The sequence below is a fragment of the Trachemys scripta genome, chromosome 5 (assembly GCF_013100865.1).
Source record: "Trachemys scripta elegans isolate TJP31775 chromosome 5, CAS_Tse_1.0, whole genome shotgun sequence".
Classification (NCBI taxonomy): Eukaryota; Metazoa; Chordata; order Testudines; family Emydidae; genus Trachemys; species Trachemys scripta.
In genome coordinates, this window is record NC_048302.1 from 37986670 (window position 1) to 38000257 (window position 13588).

General features: G+C 41.7%; 1 protein-coding gene across 2 annotated transcripts in view; it reads left to right on the top strand.

Moving 5' to 3' along the window:
- The first annotated feature begins 1326 nt into the window (after positions 1-1326).
- Positions 1327-13588, top strand: part of MYOZ2 (myozenin 2) — a 30255-nt gene continuing 17993 nt past the window's right edge. The window contains exons 1-3 of one of the 2 annotated variants that reach the window (XM_034772318.1): positions 1327-1502; positions 2078-2180; positions 12551-12720. In XM_034772318.1, the coding sequence (XP_034628209.1) occupies positions 2105-2180; positions 12551-12720 (246 nt within the window). In that variant the 5' untranslated portion in view covers positions 1327-1502; positions 2078-2104. The remainder of the gene's footprint in view (positions 1503-2077; positions 2181-12550; positions 12721-13588) is intronic. The other variant, XM_034772317.1, reaches the window with a different exon arrangement.

Consider the following 13588-nt stretch of genomic DNA (forward strand, 5'->3'; position numbering starts at 1 on the left):
GCTAAAGGTCTCAGAGAAACAGGGAGCTCTCTGGGTCTTTTACTGAATGGGTGAAAAGTATTGAATTTTTAACAAACAGTTTTTTCTCGAGTGTTTGTTAAGGCATTCTTTTTATCAGATGCTCAAACCATGCATGAAAGAGCAGTGGAATTACTGTCAAATATACTAGTAAGCCGTTTCTGTTGACTCTTAACAAGGATTAAAAATGAGCCTCGCTCATGGGCAGGGGGAACTATGGTCTGCAACAGAGAGGTTTTACAGGGGTGAGTTTAGGAAAAGCCAAACTTGAGGAGAAAGCTTAGGCCGAGGTTTATGTTTATAAGTATGTTTGTTTGAATTTTATACAGTGTGTATATATATATATATTTTTAGAAGGAGGAGGCCTCTTGCTTACAAGCTATTAACAATTATATATCTGTTTTAAAGAACCTGGATAAAACTCACATCCAAACTCAATTATCCAGTTTCACTTCTTTTGTACTGTGATGTCACAATCCTACCAGTCCTCTGCTGAGTCTTCCAGGGAGGCAAGAGCTCAATTTCTGATGTGGAAAAAAAAGCAGAAAACAGAACTTCTTTAGAACAAAAACCCAACAAAACCAAAACCAGAAAAACAGCCTCCTCATCTCCTTCTCCTTTACCATTCAGGTACCTTTTATACATAAAAGGGAGGGGGGCACAACCTCAGTGTTTTCTTTGGCAGGTGGACAAGGTAGCTACTGTCTTGGGATACCTGGGATCGTACATATAACAAGTTTCTAGCATAAAGTGATACAGTATATTGGGTATTAATGGATTCTAAATTATTGCAGTTTTCTGAAATCAATTTAAAAAAATCATGATGAGACAAATTCTTGTACTATTTCTTGAGACAAACTGTAGCCTATTGTAAAAGTATTGTCTTAACTCAAATAACACTGCAGGTTTCTGATTTCTTTTTAAGAGTAGGCTTTGTACATCAGCCGTCTGCCACTAACTTTAGTCATCAGCTACTATAAAGGCACGGTTTTATCTTTCATTGAAGGATTAGCCCATTCCATTCCCATCATATAGTCTTCCTCATCGTATATTTATCACCTTATTTTTAAATGTCTTTCCCCTGGTTATAACATGGAGATTCTTCTTCTTCAAGGTGATGATGGGATGATCTGAACAAGTATGACGAGAGCATTCCATGAAATCTCCCAATAAGCTCTGGAAGAGATACACTCTCTTTGTGGTGGGTACAGCTGAATCCTTTCTGTTCTCTTCTTTCGCCAGGAAGATATGACTAGCTGAAGTGTTTGGTTCTATATATAGCTGGCTGATGTCAGCTGGATGCCAGTCTCTTTGGAGAGGGTCAGCCTCCTGTTTGTCTTTGTACTAGGTACCATGCAGACCCAACCAGAAGGATAGAAACCATCCAGGACCAGGCAGATCATCCCCATTCATAACAAACTCCAGAAACTTCACCAAAAGGGGTTGGGATTGCTTTTTTCTGAACAACAAAGCCTAACAATAGGGTAAGTGTATTGTTTCCTGAAATATTTTGACATTGTTTGTCCTACAATCTGTGGCATAGAAGACATTTAAGTAACATCTTATCTCAGGAATAAAATAAGATGTATATTTTTATCTAGTGGGGAATCCACTTTCTTTGCTTATTTAAAGATGCTTTAGCAAGCTCATCAACCTTTTTGCTGTCACTTTAAGCAGTTTGCCAGAATTTTTCCTATTTTTAAGACTGTAGATCAAGGGTTAACAAAAGACAGCATATGAAATAAATCACAGATTTGCAATTTTTTTTAAACATAGTGTGTGGAAATGAGAAGGCCCAGACCACTGGCACTGATCTTGCTACAGAATTTGTGTAGCCAAAGGACAGTATGTCACTCAGGACTTCTTATCCTTGCATCGGAGAACATGTCTCTGATCAGATGTTTGCAAGGAATGATTGCCAGTGTCTTTGGCATTGTTAAAAAGACAACTTAGAAATAGGTATGCTCACTAATTATTCTGAAGACAATGCTAGAAATAAAAGTCAACTGGATTCTGCACACTGGCTTAACAATGTAAAAATGTGGATTTTTTTTTTCAGTGAGGAAAACTCCACCAGACAATCACAATGTTATCACATTCTGCCATGGTCAAAGAGAGGAAACAACAAGCATCAGCCATTATGAAGGAAATCTACAGCAATGGTATAGAGCTAAAACCAATTACTGTATGTCCTATGTTCCTTTAGCCCCTTCCTAACATTTCTTTTTAATCTTAGAGTTTAACTCTCTTACAGCTCTGTCTCTGGGTATTCTGCCATAAATAATCCAGTGGGGGTATCATGGTGCCTATAGTAACTAATCCTTTTGTAGTTGTCTCTTTTCATTTGAAAGCTATTTTCAGATGAACAACTGTTGTGAAGGAATGAAGTAATCTAACAGCTGATGTACATTCTGCTTGGATAGCCTTTCAGAATATTATTTGGGGCTAATATCATGACTGGATTCCATTTTACAAGACTATTCATATATGAAACATGATTATCTGTCTATATCTTTTTTCCTGTTTTCCATTTTTTTTAATATTCATTATAAACAATATTTGTATCATTATTCTCCTTCTTCCCCTCAAAGCTAGCTATTGGGATTAAGAAACTTATTAGCTCTTGTCATTTCTATCCAATACATAGTCACTGGCTGATCTTTTAAGCAACAATTCAACTTTTCTGTTGCCATTTTGAGGGAAATGGGGACTATGAAAATCTTAGCTTGATTTTCAGAAGTGGGTGCTTAAAATTATCCTCCTAACGTGAGACTTTCAAAAGTGCTTTGTGATTAAGGAGCACATGTCCCATTGACTTTCACTGGGACTGTGCTCCTAACTCAGATGCTTTTGAAAATGCCACCCATAGAACCTTATTTAGGTGCTTAAATAAGTGGCCTAATTTTCAAAAGTGCTGAGCATCTAGCAGTCCCCCTTGAAGTCTGTGGAAGTTGTTTAATACTCAGCAATTTTGAAAATCAGGCCATTGGTTTAGATGCCTAACTATGAATTAACGACCTAACTTTAAATCTACTTATGAAACTCTGGGCTTTATTCTCCTGCTCACATGTATTGTGATAACTTAGATAACTAACTGACAAATTTGATTCCAAGGAAAGTAGGATCAAGCCCTTTGTATATGTACAAAAAAGAATCTGCCCATGTAAGTGCCTGCCCATTCCTTTCACATTTTGTTGTAAATATACTGTTAGATTTTTTAAATGCAGTTTTATTAAACAGTTTAATATCTGAGTGACATTTGCAATATTTTTGTAGATGCCATTTCTGGATCCCATGTCTTTGTATTTAAAGACTATTTAAACCAAGCTGTACTGAAGCCAATTTAGGATTATTTAGATGTTCCAAATATGATATAATTGTCTCTGAAGTATCTTATTATTAGGTATCTCATTTGTTAAAGCTGACTGCAGTGATCAGTTAAATCATCCAATGGATCATTTAGGCATTTGCTGTGGGACACATCCAGTTTTAATTCAAAATTAGTTAATGGGTCACATTTTTAAATGTAGAGGCTTAAGAGCCATGCTCAAAAATGTGTGTGCCTACATTTGCATGTACAGTTCTTGCAATTATGAGTACAGATCATAACTTTATGCATGCAAAGGCATGTGTAAATACCCCCTTTGCAACTGTAGTCAAGGTAACTGCAACACTCAATTTACAACTGCTCACATTTTCACACACACCATTGGACCTCTCTTTTAAAAATTTGACTCTAGATTAGGCATAGGGAACTGGTGTGAGAAACAACTCAGCCTTCACCAGAAACTGGAACTGAATTGATTCCATATCTGGATTCAGACAATGTTGTTGGATCTGGGAAGCAGGACCCATGACAGGAGAAGGCCTGAATGGGGCCGAGGCAGAGTAGCAGGCAGCAGTGCAGCTCAAAACATTGGTGATTACCTGATTGCAAGTGAAAGTGGACGATCAAGGATTTAGGAGTGGGAGAAAAGCTGGAGTCTGTCAGTGGGGGGATCCTGGATTGACAGTCCATCCTTCTCACTGAAGGTGCAAAGGAAGAATGGGCTAGGAGAAAGATCCTCTTTAGAAGGCCCTGAAGATTTTGGGGGAGTGGGCACAAAATGCTGCTGCATCTGAACCTAGTCAGCATTCATATGATTGAACTGAATCCAGGCTTTTTTTGAGGTTCAAAGCAGTTTAGTTAACTTATTTTACTCACTTCTGAATTTCTTGTTTTCAGCTGGGAATGTAAACTGAAAGACTAAAACACTATGAAAAGCTGCTCTCTTGGTGTCTTTGGCTCAGCCCAAACCTGGTTGTACTAGAAATCTTGTGAAGTCTTCTGTCATGAGATTTCCAACCTGATATCCAAACCACTGATGTTCAGACAAGCCTTGGAGAAGCAGTCAAACTATCAGATGTGTTTAACCTCTTGAGACTCACTGATCAATACTTTAAATCAATTAAAACTTCCTAATCCTGGACATTTTCTAGCCATCTGGAGAAATTTGGGTAGGAATGTGGATTTTAAATCCTCAAGTTCAGATCCACAGGTTTGTTCTGACCCTTTAAAAAAGACAAAAAAGTTTGGATCTGGGATTTTGATTTGGCCTATCCTTTGTTCCCTAATTGCTGGCCTGCAAACTTAACCTGAGCTTAAAATTGAGCTTTTTTCTTTTTGGTTTTCGCATCATTACCAGTAATAATGATTCTGCGATTGGAATTTAGCTAACCATTCAATTATATTGCTTGAGCCACACAAAAGAATCCCACACATTCTCCCAAAGCTGCATTAGACTCTGTATTGTTAACAGGAGTAAAAAACAGTAAACATTTATTTTACTGAGTAAAGTAAATACTTATGGCTTGAAGCAGGTCTATTGCATAAAGAGGACTCATTTTTATTCAATCACTTTTCAATATCACTTTAAGATAAGTATAGAGACTCAAACTTTCTGTAAACAGATTCAAACCAGGAAATTTATAATTGCTGATTCAGTACAAAGCCTGTTAGCTCTACATCACTGCTTCAAATCTGGGCCTGGTTGGCAGAGACTGAAAGTTGTTATTATACACAAGTTCTTTAGTGGTTTGTGTGAAATCAGTTTGGGTTGTTATTCCCGTCCCTAGTGGCCAAGGTCCACATCAGAAAAAACACTACAAAAGTAGGAACTAATAGGCATGTTTTTGTTTTCCCAAGAGAGAGTCCAGGTATTAAATGGGTGAATGTAACAATCTCTCACCTTTTCTGGCCTCCACAGTTAGGAGTGGAGGTGGATTGGTAGAATGGTGGAGGAAGACTTGGACTATTCCTGCTTGGGACAAACCTGTTTTGTAGAGGGCTTTACTTTCTGGGACTGGCAAGCTTCACCTTTCACAAATGCTGATTTCACTGTAATAGGTTTCAATGAAAGTAGAAAATAAGTTCAAAATGTTTTTTAAGATAGGCTGAAGTCTAATTTACTTTTAAACTATGAGAAAATCCTTGGCTCATTCATTTTTTTAAAACTACATGTATTTTTTTGTGAAGGAAGCCCTTGATATCTGTTAACCTTTAAATCTAGTTTCCAGTTCTATATAACATCATTATTGCATGCTTTGACAGCTACATATTTAACTACCTTTTGTGGAGGTTTATAGATTCTTATTTCTGATTATGTGACAAACATATATTATCTAATATTCATGATTAAAATGTATAATCTACAAGAAAATATTTAGAAGATTTTAAACTGGAGGATTAAAAGAGATTAGGGGGGTGGATGAGGGAGGAAATATATAAATCATATTTAAAATGAAAGCTGTTACGATTTTAAGGGGCAGGGAGGACTTGGCAGGAACAGAGAAAGAACTGAGGTTAAAAAGTTAAGGTCAGGATTAAAGCATGGAGCTGCAGATTTAAGTATCAATTTATGAATGTTTAACTTTTGCATTTGGAGATGATCTTTTTTATCTTCCTCTAAACACCACCTTCTCTTGCTTCCCATCACCCGCATTGCACTGACACCATAGCAATCCCTATGCACATCATTAAAACAGGCAGCTGGTTAATTTTCAGAAGACTAGAGTAAAATCTCACGTTTACATTTCTGGGAAGCTGCCTAGATACACAACAAAACACACAATTGGTTACAAAGTATTTGGATCCTAGCTGAATTAACATAAATGAGAGCTCTGCACACAGATCGAGGACAGTATGTGTCTGAGAGAACAGCGGGGCCCAAAATATTTAACATTCAGTATAGAGCAGATGATTGACAGAGGTTCAGGTGTGGCTGAACTGAATTCTCTCCACCCTATTCCCACAAACTTTCAATGTGGGCCAAGTTCTAGGCAGTGGAGCAAAACATATGTAAAAGGAGCTTTGCTTTACATGAAAATATTGGTGGACTAAGAGGTGAAATTGTCAACTCCAACCAGCCAGGATGTCTGCTGAGATATGCCCCAGATTCAAACACTTCTGACTTTTGGATGTGGGGGAGTTCAAAATGAAGTTCTGAATCAAAATTTTGTGGCTTTAGCCCATACCTAGTGCATACTATATCATGATGCCTATAAATCACCACTATCTGGCATTGTTTAGGCAGTGGGCAAGCTGAGACATCACCTTTCATGCTGAACTCTCTTAGTTTTATTGTTCTCTCTTAAATAACAGGAGGCTATCAGGGTTCTTGCGCGTGTTATTTTTAATGCAGAAGTGCATTCCCCTGTTCCTGGCATTATCCATAGCTGGCTTGATCCTGCTCCAGTTGAAGTCAACTGCAAAAATTTGGATGACATCAGTAGGAGCAGAACTGAGCCATCCCAGATGCAAGTCCAGTGCCTGCAAACTTCTCTCTGTGTGAATTAAAGGGAAATTCAAAATCGCAGCAGCCTGGGATAAGTATTTAATGTGCCTGTGTCATTTAGAAGAGATGTATATTTGCCAGAATATCAAGAATTCATGTTGTTTAGGTTCTCTAAGCTTCCAGTAGATATTACACAATGTATTAAAAATGAGAAACTATAGAAACTCTGAAAATAAATATTAACATCTCCATTTTTTTTTTCAGTTCTTATTTAATACCAGATGTTACTGTTGCTACCAACTGCTCCCTTATTGTAATCTGTAATGCAAAGTTAAGTTTTGCTCTTCGGTGTGGATACCCTGGAAGAAATTAAATAGTTTCCAACATGTAATTTGATTTCAGTTCATTTTACTATATTGCATACATTTACACACTAACTGAAGCCTGAAAATTCTGTAGTGCATAAAAATATTTAAAGAATTAGGGCTTATATCAAACACATACCAAAATGTCACCTTGAATAAGCAGAGCAAAGATTCATATTGGAGCCTCAGTTTTGCATAGCATGATGTTACCTCATATCTTGTCCTGAAGCTTATAAACACCCACAGAGACTAATGCCTTGTCGACAATGGGAAGTTTCTGTGCAGTAAAGCAGCTTTCTGCGGTGTAACTCCCAAGGTGTACACACTGCCAAGCCACTTAGTGCGCAGAAACTGTGCAGTGGCAGCGCTGTAAAAAGCCACCCTGGCAAGAGGCGTAAAGCTTTCTGCGCCGGGGCTAGAGTGCTCAGGGCCAGTGTAGACACCCTGGTCAATTACAGCGCTGCAATTGGCCTCTAGGAGGTGTCCCACAATGCCTGTTCTCGCCTCTCTGGTCATCGGTTTGAACTCTACTGCCTTACCCTCAGGCAGGGCCGGTTCCAGCATTTTTGCCGCCCCAAGTGGTGAAGAAAAAAAAAAGAAAGAAAAACCCAATTGAGCTGCCGCTGAAATGTCGCCGAAGAGGAAGAGAGGGAGTGAAGGACCCGCCGCCAAATTGCCGCCAAAGACTGAAGCGCAGGGATTGAGCTGCCACTGAAGTGCTGCCAAAGACTGAAGCAGAGCGATAGAGTTGCTGCCAAAGTGCCGCCAAAAAGGAAGCAAGGGACTGAAGGACCCGCCGCCGAATTGCCACCGGAGACCCAAACGTGCTGCCTCAATAATGGCCGGAGTGCTGCCCCTTTCTATTGGCTGCCCCAGGCACCTGCTTCCTTCGCTGGTGCCTGGAGCCGGCCCTGCCCTCAGGTGACCAACCGTGAGCCCCACCCCTTAAATTCCTTGGGAATTTTGAAAGTCCCCTTCCTGTTTGCTCGGTGATGCATGCAGTGGTCTCAGCACATCTTTCCAGGTGACCATGCCTGCTCCACACACCAGGCGATCCCCCGCTTGGAGCAATGCCGAGCTGCTGGACCTCATCAGCATTTGGGGAGAGGAGGCTGTCCAGTCCCAGCTGCGCTCCAGTTGTAGGAATTATACCTATGGACAGATTTCACAATGAATGACAGAAAGGGGCCATGAGTGGGACACACTGCAGTGCAAGGTCAAAGTGAAGGAGCTGCGGAACTCCTACCACAAGGCACGGGAAACAAACCACTGCTCCAGTACTGCGCCCACGAGCTGCCGGTTCTACAAAGAGCTGGACACGATACTCAGTGGTGATCCCACCCCCACTGCGAAGGCCACTGTGGATATTTTGGTGGCTCGCATGCCAGTCGAGAGTGGACCGAGCCAGGAGGAGGGAATCTTGGACGAGGATGTAGAGAGGGAGAGAGACCCAGAGGCAGAGGATGACTTGGAGGTCAGAGATGCATGCAGCCAGGAGCTCTTCTCTACCCCAGAGGAGGCTAGCCAGTCACAGGGGTCAGAGCTTGGCAAAGCGCAAACAGGAGAGGAGGCCCATGGTAAGTGGATTTGATTTTGGGAATTGCTGAAGTGAGTTTTTTGGGTTAGGAGGGTTGCAGAAAGCAGGCTTGTGTCTCTATGATGCGCATACCACCACATGCCTAGTCTGAGTGGCGGAACAGGCTGCTGATTGACTCCCTCACTTCACGGGAATCTGCCTCAGAGATCTCCAGGAAACTCTCATAGAGATACTGGGCAATCCGCTGCTGCAGGTTCTTTGGCAGAGCTGCTTTGTTTCTTGCCCCATCAACGGTAACTTTACCATGCCACTCTGCCATCATGGGGAGGAGGAGCGGGACCACTGCTGCACACAGGCGAGCCACATAAGGGCCAGGGTGGAAGTCGCAGTCTTGGAGAAGACTCTCCCTTGATTCCCTGCTCATCCTCAGCAATGAGATATCTTCCATTATGATCACATCCTATGGAAAATGTGGGGACAGGAATGATTATCAGGCCCCTCCTACAGTGCTGGCTCTCTCCAAGAACCATGTGCTCAGTGTACAGTATGGTCCTGGAACACTGATTTCCCCTGCCCCTGTGGTTTCTCACCATTTTGGGGGTCCTGTGGCTCATGTGTGCTTGCCTGGGGTCAGCCAGTTATTGACAGGTATGTGAATAGTGGCTGTGTTTTAAATCACTGAATCAGTGGTCTGTGTGTTGCAAACAATACTGCTTCTGTCAAATGTTGCATTTTGGTTTCACAGACCTGACCTTGGGAGCCCAGCCTCCCTCTTTGTTATCACTGGTTGAAAGGGTGCGCAGAATTAGAAAGAAGAACTAAAGAGGACTTTCTGTCATGATGCACTCCACAGCTGAAAAACAAGAACTGAAGGAATGGCGGGACAGCAAGAAGAGGGACCAAAGCGAGACTGCGGTGTGCCAGAACGAAGCCATGGAATGACTCTTAAACGTTATGGAGTGCCAAGCAGACACACTCCAGATGCTACTAGGACTGCAAACCAAGCAGCTCCACACCCGCCCTCCCCTGCAGCCACTGTTGCAAAACTCTTTGACATGTGCCTCCCCAGACACCGCCAACACATACTTATCAACCTCCTGGCTCCAGTCTGTACCTGGTGCATTCCACTCCTGCCCCGTCACACAGTCCAGCCCTGCGGACTCCAGGTACCCACTGCACTCAACACCTGTCCCTTTGCAGTTTAGCCCTGCTGAAGAACAGTACCTGCTGCACTGTACTCCAAAGGACAAGGTTGCATATGGTACCTGGACATACACAAATCTTTAACCATCCCGGGACCCCAGCTCCTCCTGGGACCTTCCCTTTCCCCAGCCCCCACAGTGCTGATGTGTTTATTTGTTTGTCTCTCTCCTCCGGTTGTTGTTTTTTAATAAAATAATTGTTTTGGTTTGAAAGCAATCTTTATTCCATTAATTGAAAGCAAACAGAGTCCTGCAAAGCAGCAGGCAATTTTCTTAAACCTTCACAGTGCGTCGTCTGCACCAATCACAATTACCTCCTAGCATTACAAGCACTGCACTCCCCAGCATAGCAACAAATATTAGTGGCTTTCAGATGCCTCAAGGTAACCCTGATCCTTATGCCCCGCACTGCGCCCCTCTAATAGCCCTGGTCTCTGGTTGTTCAAATTCAGCCTCCAGGCGCTGAGCCTCAGCACCAGCCCTGAGTGAAGCTTTCACCCTTCTCTTCACAAATATTATGGTGTGTACAGGATGTCTTTTGGAGCAGGATGCGATTAATGGCCATGCACACTTCCATCAACACGAGTCCAGCGGTCGACTTTCCTACTCCAAACTGGTTAGCGACTGATCGGTAGCAGTCTGGAGTAGCCAGCTTCCACAGTGTACTCGCCACGCACTTCTCCAATGACCAGGCAGCTCTCATTCTCATGTCCTTGCGCCGGAGGGCTGGGGCGAACTCATCACACAGTCCCATGAATGTGGCTTTTCTCATCCAAAAGTTCTGCAGCCACTGCTTGTCATCCCAGACATGCACGATGATGTGACCACCACTCAGTGCTTGTTTCCTGAGCCCAGAAACAGCATTCCACTGTGGTCAGCACCTCTGTGAATGCCACAAGCAATCTCATGTCGTAGCTACTATGCGTTGTGAGATCAATGTCAAACTGCTCTTGCCTTTGTACTTTAAGGAATAACTCCACTGCCACTCATGATGTGTTAGTGAGAGCGAGCAGCATATTGGTCAACAGTGCGGAATCCATTCCTGCAGACCGAAGAGGCAGAGCGCGCAGTACACAAACCATTGAAAGATGGTGCCAAATGCGGACAGAAGCACAGGGATTGCTGGGATGCAAAGCAATGCATCACGGGGCATTGGGACAGGACCCAGGATGCCCCACGACCCCCTCCGCCTTCCCGCAACTCTTAGCGGCAGAAGAGCGCACCGCTCCGAATACCGATGCAAGTGCCGGAAATGTGAACACGCTATTGTGCAGGCAGCAGAGAGTATGAACACACAACAGCGGTTTCCCTTCAGCACTCTCTGAGCAGTGATGTAACTGCCAGCAATGTAACTCTGCCAGTGTAGACATACCCTAGTTCAATTATTAAAATGATGAGCTTGGGTAATTGTAAATGACAAAGTAGGAGAAGATGCTTAACAATATTATTTTTACTGGATGATATAATTACAGCCACATGTGACAAAGGCTACTTTCCAAACTCTGGCAGAAAGAAATTAATAACAAAATAGTTTGCTAAGCATTGACATTATCATGGTGTAAAGAGTAAGCAAGGGCTTTAAAACTGAGGACACCAGATGACAGAGTTCTTCAAATCAGTGTCAGCATACTCAGCGCCATTAGTATCCCAACTTCCAGAACTTCTCCATAAGACTGACAATGAAGTTTATGCCATACAGTCTTACTCTTCCCCCTCCACCACCACCCATGCATGCATATTCATTATCAAAGTGCCCCAGGGTTACAATGTAAAGCCAAGGAAATGATCTTTTTCCCAAGCAGGGACCTAAGTAACACTGACAGCAGTAATTAGATTTCCAGCATTTGTTAATCTTTTGAAAAGAGATGCCTGTAAATTTCCTATTAATGGGAATTGTTAAACAATTGCAGCATGGAAAAAATAGATAATCATTCTGCAGGAATCTTGTAAAAGTTGTTATAAGCATATTTTAATTCATTGTTATGTCTTTCATTTTCATAAACTGGACTTTTATTCTGAAATTCTCTAAATAAAAGTATTAAGTAGTGGCTCCCAGCTAATACAAACCTCTGTTACAGTAGGTAGCTAGCCTTAAATTTCTAAAAAATCTGAATGTGAGTGAATCATTGAGACAAAAACTATTGCAAGCAATCAGAAATAGGAAGATATGTGTAAAATAGGCTGAGGAGTTCTTTCTCTTTCCAGTCCAGGATATATATTGATTTATGAAGGGTCCAGGACTGAGGTCAAAGGGAGTTTTGGCACTGACTTCAGTGAAAGTAGGATTTTACTGATCACTAAGAAATTATATTGTAAGATACCAAGGGCCTGATTTTCAGAAGAGCTGAGCACCTACAATTCTAACTGAAATCAACAGGCGCTGTGGGTGCTCAGCACCTTTGTAAATCAGGCTCTCAGTGCAGTGGTTTAGACGCTCATTCCAGGCTACGGTATACTTCATAACTCCCCGAAAAAATTAGTGATTTCACTAATACAGCATGAAGCATGAAGATGTTACTGGGGAACTGGGGTGCATTTCTTGTTGGACTACAGATATAGGGAATATAATAATAAGCATTATTTAGCAAAAAGCAGCATTTAAGGAAAGCAGAGAAGAATATTCCATAAGGCGTATGCTTGTCTGTTGTGTTACAGAGTCAGATGGCCTAGACCTTGGAAAGAAAATCAGCATCCCCAGAGACATCATGGTGGAGGAACTATCAGTACTCAGCAACAGAGGTGCAAGGCTATTTAAGATGCGTCAAAGGAGATCTGACAAGTACACCTATGAAAACTATCATTATTTAGCAAATAAGCAAAGGAATGTGAGTATTTTGTATTACAAGTTTCTAAATACAATACAATGAGACCGGTGTGAGGTTAACTATGATTTGCATGGTACTGATTGCAAGAATTATCCATAGCTTTAGGAAAAGATTTGAATTGAACCATGACCTGGAACAAGGCCAGTGTGAAACATCAAGTGAGCTGTATCATTTTGAGGTCTTCTAGACAAATCAAAAAAGGCTCAGATCTGGGTGCTGCTTTTAGGTCCCACAGAATGGGACAACAAGGTTCCAGGGCCTCAGGTTGAAAGTATTCACATCCAAATATGACTCAGGTCAGTAGTGACCAAAAGTCATTTCCATGTGGCAGCTGATTGGGGATTTAGGATGATGTAAGGATTACTTTGTTAATAACAGCTGAGGGCTTTGAAGATGCAAAGTTCTATATAAACAGCAAGTATTAATATTATTATTGTTATTATTACTATTAAAATAGGTTGGTGATCTTATTCCAGTTCCTAGTCAGTAACATCACCTGTGCAATTGGCACTAATAGTCTTCCTTGCTGGCACTCTTAGGAAAGGAGTAAGGAATTAAATGGGCCATGCGGATAAAACTGCCCCTTGAGCTGGCCCTTAAGGAATAGGGTTGAGGCACATTTGTGGGATAGTAGGAATTGCTGACTGGGAATCAGATGCTTCTATATTCTAATACTAGTTTTGACACTCATTCCTTCTGGGGTCTGGGGTAATACACCTAACCTCTCCGCCTCGTTTTCTACATTTATAGAAATAGTGATAATTACATTTACAGATTCACCTAGTTCTCAGGTGTGTTGTGAAGTTTAATTAGTTAGGGCTCTCTCCTGCAAGGTTCTGAGCATTTCAGTCCCAGTCTAGCAAAACAA